Source organism: Terrapene carolina, unplaced genomic scaffold (assembly GCF_002925995.2).
Source record: "Terrapene carolina triunguis isolate 2854851 unplaced genomic scaffold, T_m_triunguis-2.0 Scaffold97, whole genome shotgun sequence".
Classification (NCBI taxonomy): domain Eukaryota; kingdom Metazoa; phylum Chordata; order Testudines; family Emydidae; genus Terrapene; species Terrapene triunguis.
Genome location: NW_020664448.1, coordinates 14,685,348 through 14,707,860, shown reverse-complemented (window position 1 = coordinate 14,707,860; position 22,513 = coordinate 14,685,348). Strand labels below are relative to the sequence as shown.

At 42.7% G+C, this 22,513-nt stretch overlaps 1 protein-coding gene across 1 annotated transcript in view; it reads right to left on the bottom strand.

The window, feature by feature from the left end:
- Positions 1-22,513, bottom strand: part of FAT3 (FAT atypical cadherin 3) — a 570,769-nt gene that overhangs the window by 141,247 nt on the left and 407,009 nt on the right. The window contains exon 5 of the mRNA XM_026651587.2: positions 1,650-1,964. Within this exon, the coding sequence (XP_026507372.1) occupies positions 1,650-1,964 (315 nt within the window). The remainder of the gene's footprint in view (positions 1-1,649; positions 1,965-22,513) is intronic.

The following is a 22,513-nucleotide window of genomic DNA, read 5'->3' as shown; positions in this document are numbered from 1 at the left end:
TCGGCCTGGGGAGAAGACTTGAGCTGAGCTTTACATTACAGTATTTTATTAATAAAGCCAATTCCCAAGAAGTGAGAGAGACCTGGCTCGCAGTGTGAGATCTGAAAGGCACCTGGCCATTGTGCTGTTTACGCTGATACCTAGATCCCTGATGAAGATGTGAAATAAGATGGGATGAAACATCGATCAATGTGGCACACTACTAGACACCTGCGCCCACTCAATACTTTGCTGTCATAATCCTTTGTTTAAGTGCCTACCATGAATCGTTTTCAATCACACAAGAGTGTTTCCAATACATATAGATTTCTGGAGTTCATATGCCCCTAAATTTGATTCTATCAAAAAATACCACACATCTCTTGTCTCTCTCAGGCCTGGTCTGCACACAGTTTTTGTGCCCCATAACTATTGTGCTTAAGGCAGTGATTTTTTTTATTGAAATAGTTATTGCAGTGCAACCCCTAGTGTGGGTGAAGTTACACCAGTGTAAAAGTGCTTTATGTCAGTATACATTATTCCCCTTCACTTACAAGCAAAAACCCAGGGCCAATAAGAGGGTGGGACCAGGAGGGCCATTTGGCCTGGGCCTCAAGCTCAAAGGGGGCCTCAAATTTAGACACTTGATATAGATTTTTCCTCAATAATTAGTGCATTTGCACAGAGAAGGGCTAGAAAAGCATTTGTTAAATAAAAAAAGTATTCAAATTATGTCTCACTCTTTTTTTGGTGCCTTATTTTGTTTTTCATGTATTGTCATTTTTTAATTTTTATTATGGCTAGGGGGCCTCAAAGCTGGAAGTGGCCCGGGCCTCTCTGGATCTCCGAGAGGGCCTCCATAAGCCATACTAGTATAATTACCGTATATACTTGTTCATTAGCCCGTTCGTTTATAAGCCGACCTCCCAAGATGGTTAGGTAAAAAGAGCAAAAACTATATGACCCTTTCATAAGCCAACCCTATATTTCAGGGGTTGGCAAACTTTGGCTCCTGGCCCGTTAGGGTAAGCCTCTAGCGGGCCTGGACGTTTTGTTTACCTGGAGCGTTCACAGGCACGGAGCCCCTCAGCTCCCAGTGGCCACGGTTTGCTGTGGGGCTCGATGCCTACAGACGCTCCAGGTAAACAAAACGACAATGTATTAGATATTCAATTCAATGATTCCATAGAGTTTAAAATCATCAAATTTTGGTGTAGACCCGTTAATAAGGCAAACCCCACTCTTTGATGTGTCACTTTTTTACCAAAAATATTCGGCTTGGGAACGAGTATATATGGTACTTTTATATCGGTATAACTGCCTCCACACTAAGGGGGTTGTATTGTTTTAACTGAAGTGGTAGAGTTAAGTGGTACAACTATTGTGTGCGTAGACAAGCCCTCGGTCTATGTTTTTTCCCTGTGCATTGGAAAGACAAACTGATGCTTTGAAGATCTACCTTTTGAACAACCTGAGAAGTATGAAAACATTTTGAGTAAAAAGAGGTTATTTCTTTATCTATAGTTATGTATGACAACTGGATTTCTTAATAGGTTAAGGTTTTACATATAACTCCTAAATTAGGGAAAACTATGTGACATTATTTATACTAACTTTAAAAAACATATTCTTGAAACATCAAATGGTGTGTGCTAATTCTGAAGCCTTACTGTTAAGATGTCATAATTCCCTGCTGTGAATTGCTTTCTGGAAGAAACCATCCCGGTTTTAGGGTCAATAAAAAATTTCCCATCATCATTTCCATCCACGATGCTGTAGGAAATTTCTGCATTCGGTCCTTCATCTTTGTCAAATGCAAAAGCTCTGTAGATTGGCTCCCCTCTTTTCTTGCGGTCCCTCTCGGGCAACTTGATCTGATAGACTTTCTCTGGAAACTGAGGCTTGTTATCATTTTCATCCAGAACTTGAACCACCACCCAAACAGTAGATTGCTTGGGAGAGATGCCTCCATCTGTGACCGTCACCTGGATCAAAATATATTTTTATATATATAAGAAGAATTATGGAATCTAAATCTAATGAAACTTTGTAAATGGGCGGAATGACCCACATGGAAAAATAACTCTTTGGCAGTCAGCAAGGTCTTCCCTTTAAGGAGTAATGTTTATAACAAGAAATCCAGCAAATTCATATAGGCATAAAGAGAGAACACAAAAAAATCTCCAGCTGCGGGTTCAACTCAGAACCTAGAGCCCCAGGTGTAGAAATCTATTACTTTTTCCAAAACACATTCTCCTGCCTGCCTCTCTCTCTCGCAAACAGCCCCTGAGCAGCGATGCCAAAAGAGATGGAAACAGAATTGGAAATAACCACTTGCTCACCAGGCGATCACGTGGGGCCTTTGCACCACTGCAATTTTTATTTATTTTTTTAAGACGTTTCCTGATTCATACATGGAAGAGATGTGATTTCTTTATAGCATTGATGACAAATTTAACACATTGCTTCTTAAATTCTGAAAAGATCTCTGTCATTTTTTCATTCATTACCCAGAATCTGACAGCTCATTAATCCCATGATTCGTATGGCTGCAGTGGAAACAGAGATACATATATCAACAGAACAAAACCAGAGACATTCTTAGCAAAAATTCCTGGTGCCTTGTGTAAACTATACAGCGAGCTGACAGTAATAAATAAGCACTGCAATCTGAGGGAAAGAAGAGTTAATTAGGAAGTTGGCAGAGACTTAAAACAGAATTACTAATAATTTTAATTATGAAATATTGTGAAAGTGAAATGACCCACGATCAGCAAAAAGTCGAGAGACTCAGTAATACTCATTTTTTTTTATATCAATCAATATACATTTCAAGCTTTCCCCCTATCTTTCAAGTACAATTTTAACAAGTTAAGTAATAAGGCAGAAAGAGACTTCTTGCATGAAAGAAGCTTGGATTTGCTTTCAATTAAATTTGCTAACATGCCAATTCCCACTCTAGCAATTTTTGATGGTGGTCAGCCAAGATATTACATACTTTCTAGTCTGTCTGTGCCGACCATTGACAGCGATGGTTCTGCTGGTTAACTGCTCAATAGGTTATTTTTGTCTAAATGTCTCCTTTTTTCTCCTTACAAAGTCCCATCTCCCAGTCCTCAAAGAAAGCAAAATTGTTCTGGAAATCTTATCCCCTGACATTGTTCACCCCCTGCAATTAGAAACCTAGATTTAGAGTAAACACTGAAGTGGTCTTGGAATCAGCAGCAGAAGCACAGCATTTTTTAGGAAGGAGGCAAGCTGTTTTTTTCCCCCCGGCCTGTTTTTAACCACACTTTTTAAAACTGAAACCATGGAAAGTGCTGGGCTGACAGCTGTGGAGACTCAAACCCTCTCTTTACAGACAACAACTGTTATGGCAGCACACATCGGCAATGAAAGATTGCCCACATCATCCAATCACTCATCTGGGGAGAGGGACCTGCTCTAGGAGTGTATCAACCTTGGGCATCTCTCTTCAGAGACTGTCAACCTGGGTGCCAATTAATACCGATTGGGATTGCAGTGTCGTGATGTTCACACTTGTCTGCTGAGAACTGGACTGAGACCATCATTGTATTTCTCACAAGCCACTAAACCACCATCTGTCAGTCACTACTGGAGCAACCAGCAATCTAGAGGTGAAAGTAGGGTGACCAGACAGCAAGTGTGAAAAATCGGGATGGGGGTGGAGGGTAATAGGAGCCTATATAAGAAAAAGACCCAAAAATCGGGACTGTCCCTATAAAATCGGGACATCTGGTCACCCAAGGTGAAAGACTCATTTCGCATTGCCGATGAGTTCAACCAAACAGTTCCTCGTCACTGCACTTTAAAAAATATTATTTATCATTTTTAAAAGGCTGCATGAGTGGTAACTGATCTGCCTCTCCCATATTGTGAAGTTAACACCTCTGGAAGTAGCAGTTGCTTCACTCAATAAACCCATGAATGCTAGATCATTTGTAAACAGAAAGCAATACCCCCAATTTATCACTAGCATAAAAAAGTAAGAAAAAATCTGCCATCGTTAAGGATAATCCCACCGTACTTCTGCTCTCTTGTTGCAGAGCAAGACAGGCAGTTGGCATGAGCACAAGTTAAAGAAATCCTATTCCAGGACTTCTGCTGATTGTAGGGATAAAATAATCCATAATACCGGCAGTACAGCAAGAATGTAGCATACCAAAAAAAAATGAGTCATGCTAATTTCAACACCAATCAAAATACAATGCAATGCTGTTTATTATTTCTATAATGTCCCTAATACAGAGAAAATGCCAGAGTGAGAGGGAAAATACTGATGTTTGCAGAATGAAATATGACACTATTATCAGGGAAAGATACGTCTTCCAAACTTCCAGAGGAACACTGCGAACAATGGAGAATACAAATAAAAACATTATAGGTGGGGCTGGTAACACAGCCCTGTTAAGATCACCTGATACTTCTATTATTAGATCCTGTTTTCACTGCTTATGACTTTGCCAGACTTTAATTGTTTGGGCTGAAGTTTTCCAAGCCAGGTGTCTGCCTCAAGTTGGGGTGATTGTTGTTGCTTTATTATTTTTTTTTTTTGGAAGTTTTCAGCCAAAATGGTCCAGCATTTTCTGAGAACAAGGCGAGGGATAAACACGTTGTTTTGCCCACGTTAAAAAATTATGGGAACCTTTTCTGAGAGAAGCTCTTGTGCCCCAGGCTTTGGAGCGGGGATGTGACATTTGGCAGAGGGGTAGCCTTTGCGTCAGGGATGGGCCTTTTGCTGGCTCCATGAAAATCTGCCCAAATTTCGCCAAGTTTATTTCAGTCTCTGAAAATCAAAGCTCGCACATGCTCAGTAGAGACTTAGATTTTAGCAGCTAAATACCCAGAAGGATCCATGCACACTGGGCACGTTCAAGCTTGGGGCTGAGCGTGACTTTCCCAGTAACAGCAGCAGGCTGTGACGGGGGTCAAGGCACCTGAACTGAACGCAAATCTCTCCTCTGCTCTCAATGCCCCCGATGCCTGGGCAACCTTATTTTGCCTCCCTTGTGCATATGTATTACTATGTAGTCTTTAATTGCATGATTATATGCTATTTTCCCATGGGATCCCTGCCCCATTCATCACACAGGATGGGCCTTCTCTGAAGATGGATCAGGGCTGTGTAATGAAGAAGACCCCGACTCATTTGTTGCAGAAGTTGGAAGGTCTGTAGTGAGTGAGGCAGGGGATTGCAGGAGGAGGAGAAAAAACATGGTGAAAGCAGTTGAATGCTGCTCTGGAGAACTGGATTCTATCTCTGCCTCTGCCACAAGGTTCCCGTGTGATGCTCGGCAGGTCACTTAATCCAAACTTTTTATAAATGGTAATGAATTGTGTGCGCCTCATTTTCTGGGTGACTGACTAGAGATCCTGGGGACTGATCTGCAGAAGCACTGAGCCGCTGAAGTCAATAGGAGCTATGCTTTGAACATGTTAAGTGCTATATCATCAGGCCCTATGCATTTCACATCAGGCACCCAAAATTAGTGGATACTTTTGACTTTAATCTCTCTGTGCCTCAGCTCCTCTCTGCAAAATGGGGATGATAATATTGTAAAAATAAATTCATTAATATTTGTGAAGAACTCAGGTTATATAATGATAAGCCCCTACAGAAAGGCCACAAGGAAATTAGTGAGTCTGTCTTCAGAACAGGCTTTGAGTACAGGGCCGGCTCTAGGCACCAGCAAACCAAGCACGTGCCTGGGGCGGCACAATTTGAGGGGTAGCATTCTGGACACTTCAGAGCGTTTTTGTTTTGGCAGTTGTGCTCCTGAAGGTTTTTTTTTTTTTGCTTGGGCGGCAAAAAACCTAGAGCCGGCCCTGTTTGAGTAGCATGCAGTAAACAGAGCATGAGGCCACACATTGAACAATAAGGAGAGAACAAAATACTGAATAGCTGCTCGTTATGGGAGCACCATCCAGTCTGCACTGAATGAGGCAGGGGTCCTGAGGAAAAAATAATGTGAGATCACATAATCTAAGGCTATCATAATGCATATGCACAAGAGGGCGGAATGCTGGCATTTTCTAACTTTTCAGAGCTTGGCTTTGCAACCTGCTAATGTTCGTTTAATGTAGTTGTATTGTGCACACAGATAGATCTAGATACAGATGAAGATGCCCCTTTACCAGACAGCAATGATTCTGGGGCCAATTCTGTTTTGGAGTTGATACAGGATCAAAGTTTTTCTCTCACTCCCTTTTTGCTTAAAAAAAAAAAAAAAGTGAATTTTCTAGTTTTTTAATTTACAAACTAGCTTCTCCTATTAGGAAGGCATTGGTACAGGCTATACAGTTAAAAGCATATTGTGATTGCTTCTCAAAGGTGAATTAAAATCCTTTGTTTTACACTTTACTGACTGAATTCAGTCTCCAAACTTGGAACAAAAAAACTTCCAAAGTAAAACTAAATTTTCTATGGATTTTTGGCAGTAAAATATTCTGTAACTCTGTACAGAAAACCTTTTAGAATACTCCCTTTCTGAATTCTGGAATTCTTTTCCAGAGATTTTTTTTAAAGTCCATCTAATATAAAAGCCAGATGAACCATGGGGCTTCAAATTTTACTCATGTCGAGCAAGTTGTAGAACTGGGATCCATCTCATTTCTAGAATACCTTGGACACTGTCTACATAGTGGGACATATAATAAATACATTTAAAAGTTATTTCTAAAATCTGTGAAACCAAATCTATTCTGCCAATGGCAGCTGACAGATATGACAAATTACGAGGAACCGCCCCAAGCCCCACTATTGAGTCAAGTGGATGCTCAAGAATCTATTTATATAGCACCGTGATTGAGAAGAAACCCCCCATTACACTCAATTTATGTTTTCAATATTTTCTTAACGATGAGTTCTAAGAATTCCTAACACTCATCATTAAGAAAATGTTGATAAAATAAATTGAGTGTAATCGGAGTCTTCTACACCACCCTGGGGCTATAAATATATTAATTTTTGTAAAACCAATTTCTGGAACATCCACGGAATGACAAATATATTCAATGATTTAAATATACGTCAATAACAATTGAAGACAGTAATGGTTACAACTAGTAGGGTTAATTAAATAACAGAAATTAATACATTAACAACATTCAAAGCAACCAAAATTATAAAGTTTTACTTTAATCCTGAAGTTTGTCAATTCTGCTCTAAAATTGTACACCCTGGAGGAGAAAGCTTTACATTTAAGCTTCTTCTGGGTGACACAAGCTTTTCAAATTGCCAGGCTCCAGCTTCACATGAAAAGCTCTGAGTGCCAGACAGAGGAAGCTGAAGTGTTAGTTAAAGCTTTATCTCTCAGGCATGTAAATTTAAAAAATCCAAAACTCAACAACCAGAGATCGTATTGAACTGCTATTCCAGTCCCTGGATAGCCCTTTTCTCCACTCCATTGGCCTATCTCCAGCCCTGGATTGTCAGATCCCACATTTTGGGGGAAGAGATAGCTCAGTGGTTTGAGCATTGGCCTGCTAAACCCAGGGTTGGGAGTTCAATCCTCTAGGGGGCCATTTAAGGGATTTGGGGCAAAAATCTCTCTGGGGTTTGGTCCTGCTTTGAGCAGGGGCTTGGACTAGAGGTCCCTTCCAACCCTGATATTCTATGATTTAAAACAGATTAAAATAAAAGAGAAAAAACAAAATGACTTTCAAAATCACCTCCCCCCAACCTCCCTTGCCCCCCGTAACTTTGCAAGTTTAAAGTTTCTCAGACATATTCCCATACACCACAAATTCTGAATAGCATGGAAACAAGAAGATATCTCAACAATCACCCAACACAACACCAATCTCCAAGCACTGGCTCATTTACATCAGGACACTCCAACACACCAATATGTTACACTGACCTCTCTAATGTACTCACTTTCAAGTCAACATTACTACAATCCTCAGGGCAAACATCAAATAGTTAAAAACCACACTGCAAGGTAGTGAGGTGATCCCATCACAAACCCCAGAAAAATCTCCTGCAATTTTCTTGGAAACATTGAAATCTCTTGAAGTTCTCTGCAATTTTACAATGGCCTTAGGGGTTATTAATCAAGGCAGTGCTGAGATATACTAGTTCATAGGAAAATTTAATTTATCCATGCTTATCTGAAAATTCCCTTTCTTCGAGTAACAAGGTCCATAGCTTGGTTACCAATGGATACATCAGCCAGCTTGCAGCTCTGGAGCAGAACCAGACCTGTCAGTCACTGGCAGCAGAAGAATGCCCTGCTTCCTGGAATAGCATAATTCAAATCTACTTTCCTAAATTACAGATTGTGTTCCTCAATATACACTGAAGGAAGAAATTCTTCTTCTGCAGATTATGGTAAATCCCAAGTAATGACAACAAACTCAAAACCATGGATGTCAATTGCCACTGCTATTGTGGATGATCCATTTTGTCTCCAGGATGAGCCAGATCTGTCCACCTTATTACTCAACAAAAGGAAATTTTCAGGTAAGCATGGATACATTTTCCTATTCTTCATTATGCTAAGGTCCACCTACATATTACAATGGGATTTTCATAGTAATGCGCCTCCAGAGTGGGAAGCAGATTCATCCTTTAATTACGGACATCCAAAAAAAAGGTAGATTTTATATAAGTAGCTCCTCTGTCTTCCTGCCAACAGAAAGAAAATGGCATCTGCTAACATTGGAGGACCAATATACAGAATTTGGTGAACTAATGGCTATCTAGCAGACCTCAGTACAGGAGACATGCCTACTCTGACCTGAGAATGCTGGTGCCCCTAAGCACTGGACTTGCTGCTTAACTGAAGGAGGACTATTTCCTGAATTTGCTTAGGAAATGAATTCTATGGCCATTGTAAGAATGACTGATCTGAATTAAAATTACAATAATGGGTCTTATTAGAGAAAGCTCCCCAATGCAAATAAAAAAACTCATCTGATTGGAAATCATAGCCAATAGGAAGCCTACATTAGGAAGGGTAGTACATAACGACACACCCTGCAGAGGTTCACTCTGCGAAGTGCTGTAAATAGTAGAGGCTCTGAGGTTGTGCTTTATGACCTCATGCAGCTAGGATAAGGTTGGTACCGTAAGGAAGTATAATATATTGGGATTTGTACAAAACTTTTCTTAAACATCCACAATACAGCACTTCCAGAGGAATTCAAGGCTCTTTCACTGGTTTAACTTGGTAGTTAAACTATGGATTAGTTGACTTCTCTTTTGGGGTCCAGGAGATAAATAACAAACTTCATTCAAGTGTTCATTTTAAACATGTCTGTTCCTGGATAGAGGATTAATCTTGCAACAGCAGACCTCTTCTGTGAGACAGACATCCAAAGATCCAATGTTAGGTTAATCAAGGCAGAAAGCCATAGCCTCTTCAGCCAGAAAGGGATAAACAGTTACTCCCCCTCTCTTGGTTCCTATTTTTGGGAGTAGTGGAAAAGGTGGGAACACATATAGCAAGGACCTTGGATAGCTTTCTAAGATGTCCCCACATCCTGGATCGTGACACAGAAAGACTACAGGGCACTTCATTTTCTGTTTCGAGGTTCAAAGAAGTTGACCACCAGCCCCTCTGCCAATCTGACTTCTGCCATGCAGGACATGGTGTTCATCTCCCCTTTTGTGGGCAGTGCACACAGGAAACTTTGCTCCGCCCAGGGGAGGAGAATTTCTCTCTGGGGTAGGGCTGCTAATGTTCTTCCCAGTTATTATGAAAACACTATCAGACTATGATAAAGGGTTAATGTGGCTCAGAAAGGGCTAAACAACCTGATAGGCCACAGCTGTGGGAAAGTTAGGCTTGACAGGAAAGACCTGATTGAGAATGGATCCCAGCTGGACAGGAGCTGACAGGGCTGGTATAAAGTTAGGAAGTTTGCAGCAGGAAGGGGGCTGTAATGTGGAAGCCAGCAGTTACTCTCTGGGCTTGAGAGGGAAAGGAGGAAACCCAGGGAGAAAGTAGAAGCCCTGGGATCCTATCCCTGAACAAGGGTTTACCCAAAAGGGTGGTGGGGTGGAAGCCTGAGAGAGGTGGAAAGGAAAAAGCTCAGGGAAATGGCAGCAAGTTTTGGGACCGTGCAGACCTTGGCCTCTGATTCAAGAGCCCCTGAGCTGGAACCTGGAGTAGAGGGCAGGCCTGGGTTCCCCCACCAGCCACTAGGGACACCACTCTGACGTGAACTGGACGACTGTTGGGAATGATACCTGGCCAGCCAGTCCAGGGAGCACCCCAAGTCACAAAGAGGAGGCACTACAACTCCTGGAGCATGAGAGGGGCCACAGCACAAATAAAAGATCAAAAGGAGTGTCAAACCAGATGGAGCTATTCCCCAGACACAGCCACAAGCAGACACCCCACTGTGACACAGACACACTGACCGTTGTGACCAGAACAGGTCTGTTTTCCATGAGAGGTGTTCGGAGACCTCATTGAGTCACTGACTTCCAGCTGGTGGGTACTGTGCTCTCTCTTTCTGGAAACGGTTCCCTGGACAGAATCGGATAGATCCCACCACAAAAAGAAATCTCCCAATTGTGGGAGTGAAGAATATACAACTGGAACTAGCTTTCTGCTGATCAATGATATAGGGCAAGATGCATAGGGGACATCCAGAATTACTGGATAGGTATCATATGAATTGTGGATTATGGAAGCATGCCTGTGCATGAGATCAGAATTTCCAATAAACTCCAGTAAGAAGTGGATTCTTGTTTCTGTGACACCACTTGTTTTTCTTATGATCATCTTCATCTTTTATTAATATTCTTGAGGTGACACCTTGTACCTGATAGTATTCATCCTCAGCCCAGACCTTTAATAGACTTCCTTGGCACAATGTGTCTGTGTTTGTACAGAATCCAAGACACTCCAGGAACCATATCAAACTGTGTGTTTGCTTCAGCTTTCTCTCTGTGTAGGGCCTAGATCAGAAAACACTGTCCAGGAAAAGATAGATGCATTTCCTTCTCTTGTAAAGCCAATATTATTTGCTAACAGGATCCTGGAGAGAGACCCTGGAACAAAATGGTAATGATCAAAGTTTGAAAAAGAAAAAGGACTCGAAAACATTAGGATTGTCTGAGGATCGTAAGATGGCCATGGTTTGAAGACAAGCCTCTAATAGATTCATAGGTTCCTAGATTCCAAGGCCAGAATGGAGCATTGTGATCATCTAGTCTGACCTCCTGTATAATATGGGCCATAGAACTTCCCCAAAATAATTCCTACAGCATATCTTTTAGAAAACATCCAATCTTGGGTTTAAATTTGCCCTTATTACAATTAGGAACTTATTTAGATGTTTCAGGCGGGGGCCTGCTCTGCTTGTCCTTGATTTTCTGAGACTAGAAATAGGAGGGTAAGTGGGTTGCAATGGTCCCATTTGTAGATGATGGATGATTTCATTCATTTCATTCATATTGTGACTTTTCTATGGGTTGCTTTCTATGTCCCAAATCTGTTCCTGAAATTCGTGCACAGTTCTATAGGGTACCCACTTTGGGCAATGTTCAGTGACCTCATTTGATCAAAGCAATGGATAGTCCTTTTACTCCCAAATCGAGCGAACTTTAAACCAACCAGGGTCTAACTTCAGACAGGGCTGGTTGAGCTGCATATAGCTCTGAGGCAATAAAGGACAGTTACTGACCCTGCACTGGTTCTAGCTACCACTTGCAAAGAGTACTTCATGGACTACTTCAACTTGCCACATGACTTGTATTCCTTTTTGTAATGTCTGGCAGGAGTCAGAATCATAAGTCAACTTTTCTGATGACTCTTAATAGCCCCATCTTTCCATGAGGAACCGGGTGCTGGATTATCTGTCCCACTGCACTCAGTGAGGGTGACGCACGGATCCCACATGGGGAGAGGGGCTGTGTCACAGGGTCGGTGCAGGCTCTCCCACTTTTGTGCCTGCACCCTGTGTTTAGGCTGGTATAATAAAGAGTCTTCCATGCCTTCCTTTTGCTGGATCACCCAAGTGTCTTTATTTACAGCGTTCGTGCAGTTCCCCGGTCCCCCAACAGCTAGCGCCCCACAGACCCTCCCCAGGGTCTCCTGCCTTTGAGGCTTCCCTCTTTGGTAAGGAGACAGCAATACTACCCTCCTGTCTCCTCCCAGTCTAGCCTTCTCTCTGAGGTTTCTTCAGGGTTTTTATAGCCCTCCCGTGCCTCAGCCCAGCTGTCAGCACTCAGCTCAGCATGTTCCTCTGGGCCAGCCCTGATTAGGGCTTGCAGCTGGGCTCACTGCTGAATACCTGTGTCTCTTCCCTGGCCTCCTGGCCAGAGAGCAGACTGCAGCCAGCGTTTTCGCAGGGCTTTAAAGGGGGTTTTACCCCTGCTGCGTTTAGTGCCCTCCATCTGTAACCCAGGGGAAAGTGGAGGGGAGGAAGCAGCTGAGTTCCACAGTCAGAGGCAAGGCTACTGGCATGGCCTAGAGGGTCTCAGGTGCAATCATCTTCAGGCAGAGGGGGGCTGATTACCTTGGAGCCAGTTCTTTTCCAATCCTTCCTAGCTCCTTTCCTGCCAGGGATGGGGGAGCTGAGGTGACCCCACCCAGACTGGGCTGTGAAGGAAACTGCATTCTACAGGGGTGGAAGCAGGAGGCACAATCCTTTCCTTTGGCATCTCTGGCTTTCTGGGCCCAGCTCGCTCCCTGAAGCCTACAGGGGCACCAGTTGCTACCAACACCTCAGAGAAGGAAGCAGAGCTGCAGAGATTGTCTGCCCGAAACCAAATGAAGCCACAGGATAGGGCTGGGCATTAGCTAGTCAGTACTCAACGGAACTGTTAGCCTAAAATATTGAGGTAAAGATTGGAATTTCCCTCTGCAGCGGGGAGGTCTGGCTGAGCTGCCAGCCACTGTGGAGGCAGAAAAATATGGAGGTGAGTTCAAGAGGCAGGACATTCCCCTCCTGACACTGCCTGCCTGGTGTGGTTCTGCCTCCAAGTTGCAAGCACACTGAAGTATCCATTGGATCTGATCTGTGGATGTTAGCATGAAGAAGAAAGATAAAGATTCTGAAGGCAGAAGCATTTCAAGAAAAAGACAAAGACAGCGAAATACAGCATGTACTTGCACTCCAGAGAAAGACAGGAATAGTGGCTACATTGTTCCAGAGGTTTCATTTAAAACAATACCCAGAATCCTTAGTGGCAATAGCATAAACACAGTCAAATTGCTCTTCTGAGTTAGTGTGTGTGGAAGGTATGGCTATTGTGTGATCTCAGTGAAAAATAAACAATCTAAGTGTTTTAGGGAACTCTAGGACAATAATTTTTGTAAAATGTGTGATTTACTATACTAAATTTAGGGCTTATTGATACAAAAATCAACACACAATAGATCTAAGAGATCTTGGAAGTAAAACAGACATGAGGTGGGCAGCTGTTTAGTTCATTTACTCTAATGCAAATTTCTGAAAAACACAAATGACTCCAACACTTATTGTAGAAAAGACTGCCAGTTATAGCAATGGGATTCATCTCTGCTTCTCTCCCATTGGAGAACTGTTAATCTGGTCCCCTTTGTTTTCAATCATGAAAATTAATCACTCACTTTGGCCAGATATGATAAATGAGTAATTTACAATTCAGTTTTAACAGCAGTCTGTTAAAGACACAAACACTCCAGGTAGCTGATTAGGAAAGCCACTGATTTCAGGCCACATCCAAGCTGGAAAATGAGCACAACAATTTAATATTCAAAACTAAAGATTAAATTGTCAGATAGTTTCAAGGCCCTAACAACAAGTATTGCTAACAACAAGTTTAAGAACATTTCCTAAGAAAAAAGCTTTCGTTATTGAAAATAATGAAAATAGTTATTGGCTTGGAAATAAACATTTTCAATCCAAACATTACAGGACTGTATTAAGAAAAGTCTTGATGTTTTTGAATCAAGACTGGATACCTTTCTGGAAGATATGCGTTAGTTGAAAACAAGTTATTAGGCTCAGTATTGGAGTAATTTGGTGAAATTCTATGACCTATGCTATACAGGAAGTCAGAGTAGGTGACCAGGACATGACCACTCAAAGCAGCACCAGATCCTGCCATAACAACAGATTCAAAACCGATGATCAACACCCCACCTTTCAAGATCTACAGGGCCTACACGCCTATCACAACATGTGGTATATCTATTCCAGTGCATCAAGTGCCCCAATAACTATGTGGATGAAACAAGACAATCACTACACTCTTGAATGAACTCAAAAAGAAAAATGATAGAAAATAAAAACATCACATCACCGATGGACAAACACTTTTCACAAAATGATCACTCTATATCTGACACCTCAGTCCTTGTTCTCAAAGGAAAGCTGCACACCTCCAAAAGACAAGCCCGGGAATAGGGTTGCCAACCCTCCAGGATTCTCCTGGAGACTCCAGGAATTAAAGATTAATCTCTAATTAAAGATTATGTCATGTGATGAACCCTCCAGGAATATGTCCAACCAAAATTGGCGACCCTAGTGGTGCTTAAGTTTGTAACTTTGCTAGACAAAAATCATGACATTATAGAGCAGTGGTTCTCAACCCGTGGGCCTCATGCAGCCCAATTAGCATACAGGTGCAGCCCAGCTGTGGGCTAAAGAAAATTTCAAAATTTGCTGCTCTGGTCTGGCAGAGGGCAGGGCTGGCTGAGAGGGAGACAGTGTCTGGCAGCCTGCTGGAGCACTCCTGCCAGCAGGGAGCTGGTGAGTGCCGCAGGGGGGCAGGGTGCAGGAGAGTGGGTCTCTAGGCAGGTTTGTGGGGAGGGGAAGCACTCTGGGCAGTGAGAAGGTGGGGGGCGCTGGGAACTAGGTGACTTGGGTCCTGGCTGCCAGTTGCCTGGCCCTGTGTGGCGGGGTGCGGCGGCCCTGCACTGCAGGGTGTGGCTGCCCAGCCTCACACCCTGCTCCTGGCCCCGCTCTGTGGAGGGGTCTCTAGGCATAGGGGACTGTGGGGGGGGGGGGGGGGGGCGTTGTGGTGGGCCACATAGGTGGCCCACAGTGATAAATAGGTTGAGAACCACCGCTATAGAGACACTGGTTTTCTGTCTCATTACCACAATCAGTAGCCCACTAACCATCCTTTGTCCTGTGACTGCGGAAGTGTTAATTGTCCACTTGATCTTCAATGGTCTCTTGCAACATGTGTAAACTCCTTATGCCTAGCAATCTGTTCCACCTTATATTTATCTGTGACACTCTGATTATCTTTCACAGACCTGAAGAAGAGCTCTGTGTAGCTCAAAAGCTTGTCTCCATCACCAACAGAAGTTGGTCCAATAAAAAATATTACTACCTCATCCGCCTTGTCTCTCATATATCCTGGGACGAATATAGCTACAACACAACTGCAAACAAAAGTTAAATACATACATTTATTTTATTGACCTAGTTGTTTGAAAGTCTAAAAACGCAAAAAAGGGGAATAAATAGTGAAAAGCAAATTATATTTACATTTTAGTTGTAATAATCTAAGTTATTAATAGTAAAACAGGCAAGGATTTTTTGATTATATAAAATTTTTTAGAGTGTCCCTTTAAAAATAAAATACAGTCCCCCATAGACACTGGTTCAGAGGTTCAATACAATTGGAGTCTCTATCAATCTTTGTGTACTAAGTTATATTTATGGCACTCTGGAATGGATAAGTAAAGCTTCAAAGAAAGAGATATTATTCCATTAACTTCTCATGACAGCACAGCAGTCTGCTACATGTCAAGAGAAAATCCCACCTATCATCTCTCATTTGCTATCAAGCTGTCAATGCTCGCCCATGATGCCAGACTCCACTGTCCATTTGTGGAGTTTTCAAAAATGCACCTCCATGCTTTTTCCCAGCCTGCCCCACATGCTTGGTAGGCACTCCATGTAAACATCCACAAAGCTAATATTCTCCTTCAAATCCCACCTCAAAACTCTTCTTTGCCATGCTGCCTGCATAAAATGTGACAGTTGTTAGGCTGCTATTGTGCCAGGACCACTGCCTATCATGCTGACCTAGAATGTCTTGTACTCCCCCATCTGTCTATATCCACCTGTTGCCTCATCTTGTACTTAGATTGTAAATTCCTTGGAGCAGGGGCTGTCTTTTTGTTCTGTGTCTGTACAGTGCCTAGCACAGTGAGGTCCTGATCCATGACTAGGGCTCGTAGGCTCTATAGTAATATAAATGAAATATAAATTAGGTGCCCAGGCTCCCTAAGCAATGCATGGGAACAGTTAGGTGCATAAGAATGCAATTCACAAATGCCAGCATGCCAAGCTGGGAGCTTCCTAAACTAGCCAATAGGAAATGCCGAGGAGAAGGATGCAGCCTAAACCCCGCCTCTCAAAGGGAGTTAGGTGCCTCAATCCAGTCTGGAGAGAGGCACCTCCCTGCACTCAGGATTCACAGCTGTGAATGCTCTCCTGGAATTAGGCACCTAAGCCAGCCCAGATCGTTCTCAATGGAAAACAACAAGGAACAGGAGGAGGTGGTGCCCCTCTCATACCCTACAGGCCAGTGATTAGAACACTAACCCAGAATGTGAGAGATCTGGGTTCAAATCATCCCTCTGCCTGCTGTGGAGCGGGAACTTCAACCCAGGTCTTCCACCTCCCAGTGGACTCTGGGCCAGAGGTGTGTGCTCCCCCGCTCTTGTTGAAGCTGTTCTGTTTTGTACAAAATACTTAAATGGTCATTGGCCAGACAGAGAGTGAGACTGACTCTATAGTCCAAGGGCTAGGACGCCCACCTGGGACACAGTGCTTCCAGTCCCTGCTCCAGTGAATAATTAATTATACAAACTTCACAAGGCTTTTTTGACCTTTTTCATCATCTCTTATACTATTTCACTTGAAGAAATGTTCAGGTTTTACCCACCTATGTTAAGTGCAAAGGCTGCCTGCAGTCCAGTAGTTCCTTTCCTAACGTACCTAATGGAGCATCTTCTTTAGCCATTTGTGATTCTTCCTTCTCTGGGGCTGAGGAAGACTTGTGATCAAATATTGATATTGAGAGCTGTTCTTCTATATCCTTGCCTAGCTCCACTTTTGCAGATAACAGTCTCCTTCAAAACTCTTATCTCTAAACTTCAGAAAATAGAGTAGCTCCCAGCCTGACACCTCTTAAAGTCCTCATGCCCGCCCGCAGAAAGGTATGCATCAACTACTAGGCTCATCACATTACCATTCTCTTAGGAGACCCATCTACCCTTCATTTTCTATTCATAAAACTTGCTTGATTCCAATCTTCACTATCAGCAGGAACTAAACACCTTTTTCAAAGTTTCCTTACAATTATGATGATTGCTATTCAATTCTAATCTCTTCCCTTTCACATAGACTAGCCCAATCTCTCCAATCACATGAGCTATTAAGAACAATTCTGTCATGAACAAAGATGTAAGATTTTAGTACCACTGTGATGGAGTGTTCACTCCACACTAATCCTGGAAGGGTTAATAGAAGCAAGAGAGGTGAATTAGCCAGAGACTGCACCTGGAGGGGAAATAGGATGCAATGAGGCTTAATTAGGGATGAAGTTCACCTGATCAGAAACAGGCAGGGCTTCTATAAAGCCAGGAAGCTGCAGTCACAGTCCCTGATGCAAGGGGGGAGAGTAGGAGCGCAGAAGGCAGTCCAGGGAAGGAGCAGTAAGGGCTGAGAGAACAGCCCTGAACTGCTCCTTCGAGGGCCCCTGGATTGGAACCCAGTGTAGAGGGTGGGCCCTACAAGCCACTGTGGGAGTGGCGTGGGGAGTGGAGATAAAGACTGCCTGAGACTGTGTGGAGACAGACTCTGGTGAGACCCCCCCAGACGGGGCGGATGATGGGGAGTTGGTCGGAGGACTAAGCCACTAAGGAGAAGTGCTGCAGCTCCTTACCAGCAAGAGAGGGGCAGCAGAGCGAGACAGCAGGCTGAGCGACTGCTGGATGGGGCATGAACAGTGGTGAGCTAATTTTCCAGGTGTACCACTAGGAGGCGCCAGAGCAGTGTAGAGAACAGTGCCCTGTCACAACCGCTACCAACAAATTGCCCAAGCTGTACCCAATTACCTTTTGCAGTTTGTTTTATGCTTTAACTGTCTCCAGACAGGCTGTGTTCAAAATCCGATTCAACTTACCAGACACTGTAAAAAATTAATCAACAGCAGAGTGGTACATCATGTCCTCGCTACAGTCTGCAGACATACCATTTTTTACCATGACTCCTCCAAGCTAAGCAATGTTGGTGCAGGTCAGCTCTTCCATGGGAAACTTCCCAGGACTGTACTGATGATTTAATATGTAGCACTCTTCCCTCTGATTCATAATAAGCCAATGTCACTGTCTGGTGTTAGCACGTGCTGTAATGTTGAATGTGCCGTCTCTCAGATAAGACCTAATACACATGTCCCGGACTCCATTTTCTTTAAACCGCCCCTGGCATTTATTGAAAGATGTGCGGTGTTTATTGTACTATCCTGGCCATATCCCAAAGTGAGTACATATATTCTGCTCACCTAATTCCCACATTTGTTGCACCTGAATAACAGCCATTCTACCCTAAACTATAGGGTAGAACTGCAAGTAACAAACAGTTGATAAGTCTCATATCAGAAGTAGCTGCATTCTAATAGTGGATGATGCAACCTTTTGTGTAGGTCTGTTATGGATGCGCTGACATTTAAAATGAAGCTTTTAAAGTTTTATGTGTAAAAAAAAATCTGCAAAATAAAAAAGACTTCTTACTACCATACAAATTACAGGTAGAAAAGACCTATTAGGTCATTAGTCCATTCCCAGGAGAGGCCAGAATTATTACCTCTAACTCCAGTTACCTCTAGTTGTCTGTGTCCTAACTGATGCAGAGTTGTGCCACCATACTTGGGAGGCTATTCCAAAACCTACAGCATCCAATCCTCAGGAAGTTTTTCCTGATATTCAGCTTATTCCCTTTCTTAATTGTATCCCATCACTTTAAAATGAATACTAGTTGAGAGGAATGACGGAAAATCCCTAAACAAAATCTACACTATTCTGGATCTTCATACTAACTAGTGGTCAATTTTACTAGTTAATTTCAGAATCAGTCTGGGGCTTGTAGCGGACAGGACCCAAAATTCCCTTCAGATGTTATTTTTGGAGAAGTTTTTATCTTCATGATTTATTCTTTTTTCTCCTTTGAAGTTCAGTTATCAGTCTTGAAAACCCTGCCTGGAAAATGAAAACCAAATTGTGTCTTTTTTGGCTCACCTATTGTGACCAGCACAAAGATTCTGCAATCGGAACTCCATTAACAATTCCGTTGATGCCAGGATAAAAGCCAGTTTTCCTTTTCCATAGGTGCACTGGGTCTCCAATTCTCACCGGAAGTAACAAAACCGTATTTTCCCATTAAAGTAAGTAGATGTGGCTCTGAATACATTTAGGGACTGATTCACTGATGCCCTGAACCGTGTGTAGTCATTTTATTTTAATTTTTATCTGAACAGCCCAGATATGGTAAGATGTATGGGCTGCTAGTAATACACATTGAGAGGCTAGAGGCAAGCAGCATTGCCCTGCCGAACCAGGTGCATGTTGTCTAGTGAACCAGATTTTTTGCAATCTGCTCAGTGGAGAAATAGATCAGACGTGAAATTCTGGCCCTTTGAAGTCAGTGGAATTTTTCCCATTGACTTCAATGGGGGTAAGATTTCATCCCTAGTGCTTACTAACTTTACTTGAGTCCATGTATAGCCTTTGCCTAACCTTGGGCTCCATGCTGCACAGCATACAATACAAGAACCTGCAGGATCCAGGCCCTTGCCTAAAGGAAGGGGTACAAAAGATGTATACAACTGTCTGGATACAGCAATAAATATTAGAGCAGGTAAGGAAAAACATAACATTTTTACCCCAAGAAAAATGTGTCCCCTTTTTGTTGAAGAAAATTAGCTATTTCTTATATACAATATCAGGGATTTGTGTTTAAAATCAGCTATTCCTGCTGGCTCATTCTTCCCTCATATAGGCCTCATCTCACAAACAGTTACATGTGTGAGTGACTTTTAGCATGTGTGCAGTCTCATACTACTTACAGACATAGATGTGTAGGATCAGGGTTGGTTTTTGGGGGAGGGGCGGTTGGTTTAGAATCATAGAATAGAATATCTGGGTTGGAAGGGACCTCAGGAGGTCATCTAGTCCAACCCCCTGCTCAAAGCAGGACCAATTCCCAGTTTTTGGCCCAGATCCCTAAATGGCCCCCTCAAGGATTGAACTCACAACCCTGGGTTTAGCAGGCCAATGCTCAAACCACTGAGCTACCCCTCCCAGGCAATACTCTCCTAAAGCCTTAAAATCCCAAGTGTCTTGGAAGAGATTTCATGTCCTGAAGAAATGTCACTGAGTCCCCATAAAAAAGGTTCAGGAGATTATGACTATATATACTCTATAATGCACAGAGCTCAGGAACGGCCTCTTTATAAACCTGAAAAATAAAAAAGAACGACACTCCTTTCCAGCAGGAGATGTGGAATTTTAAGAGGACAGATCTGTAAATCTTTTGATTTTTCTTAATCCCATTATTCTTGTGCACCATACTTCTAAAGTGCTTTATTTATTATTATTTTTGCAAGGATCAGTGAGACTTAAGTAGTGCATAGGCACTGTACTAGCCCTCTGGAGTGATCCAAAGTGATGAAAATACCCATTTACTCCCTGCCCACTGATGCCAATGGTAAAGCTTCCACTGATTTCAGGGGAGCAGGATCAAGTCCTTACTGTCTATAGTTCACTCCCATGCAATCAAGGTATATAAATTCTCAGTAGGTATCTGTCTTTGTCTGACTTCACTAAAGCAGGACTTTTTAACTATGGAGCAAATAATTCCATTTTGGGATATTAGCAACTAAATAAAGTGCTCACGCATCACTCCTATAGTTTATTGAGTCACTATAGCCCCTTGATGGAATTATATAGTCTCATCATTTACCTATTTATTCTCCCTATAGCATACCAATAGGAGAAGCTGGTGATACATGAGAGACCAGAGGGAGGATAGCCAGAGAGAAAGATCAGCCAAGGTGAGTGATCATTGGATTCCAAAAGTCACAAAACGTGGCTGAAGTATAGGGAGTATCATTCCATGTAAACGTCTCCCTATTGTGAAATGAAAGTTAAGAGCAGAGCCAGTCATTTACATGCAACACTGATTTATAGGAGGAGATTTGAGGGCCCTGGTGAGCAGCATCCCCATTAACTTTTTAGTACTAGGGTCTAATGCTATTGGTAAAATGAGTGGATCTTAGAATGATGAGCAGGAATGTCCGACTGAGACAACTTCATAATGCTATTAGCCTTTTGAAAGACTGTCCTCTAGCAAATGTGATCCAGGGGACAATAAAATACTGCATGGGACAGCGTGCCTAATTTGCTAATGTGGGACTGACACAAGGGAGAAGAATCAGAATTTACCTTGACTCATTTTATGGGCATCCAATTAGTTCTTAACAGGATGGAGAGAGAGAATGGTCGGGGCAGAATTAATTGTTCAGAAACAATTTTGTGGATTTTTTAGCATGATAGATTATAGAAGCAAACTATCCAGCTGAAAATCTTCCTGACACAGGGCAAGTCTCTGATGGGACAACTATGCCCCAGCCAGGCCCTGGGCAGCAATCCCCATCGCTAGGTATTCGGGTCACAGGCAGGAGGTGCTATGGCAAAGTTCTACTATCCTCCACTGGAACAGGGCCCATGAAGCACCCTATGTCAGTGACGCAACAGAACTTCCTAGCAGCAGCTCTAAATGGTGTCAGGGCTGGGGCTGGCCTTCAGAATCAAGGAGCTGTAACTGGCTCCCTCTTCCCACATCCCACCTGCTGTGGCAAGCAGAGCTCTGGCACAAGAGTACCGTGAAACACACTGGCAGATCTCTGTGTCTGCAAAACTATTATTTGAGTGTGTAAAATCAGAGGCCAACGTGATGTCCTCTTTCAAAAAGGGGCCTTAATCCACTGATTATTGACCTGATAGAATATTTAAATCTCATTAAGAGACTATTGAGTAAAAGGTAGGTTGTGTAATTCAGAGTGAGTTTAAGTGATCTGCAGCAAGGGAGATCTAGGTCAGATATTAGGAAAAACTTTTAAAATTTCTAACTATACGGATAGCAGCAAAGAGTCCTGTGGCACCTTATAGACTAACAGACGTATTGGAGCATGAGCTTTCGTGGGTGAATGCCCACTTCGTCGGATGCATGTCATATGGATAGTTAAGCACTGGAATAGGTTACCAAGGGAGGTTGTGGAATCCCTCTCATTGGAGGTATTTAAGAACTGGCTGGACAAACACCTGTTCTAAGTATACTTGGTCCTGTGTCAGCATGGGGGAGCGGGTGAACTAGATGACATCTTGAGGTCCCTTCCTGCTCTACGTTTCTATCATTTTATGAATATTCATATTTCACTGCTCATGCATGATGAGTTCCTGTGCTAAAAACCCTTGGGAAACAGTGCTGAAATCTGCATTTTAAATCAGCCATTTAAACATCCCGAGGCAAGCCTATATTCTGGAAAGGC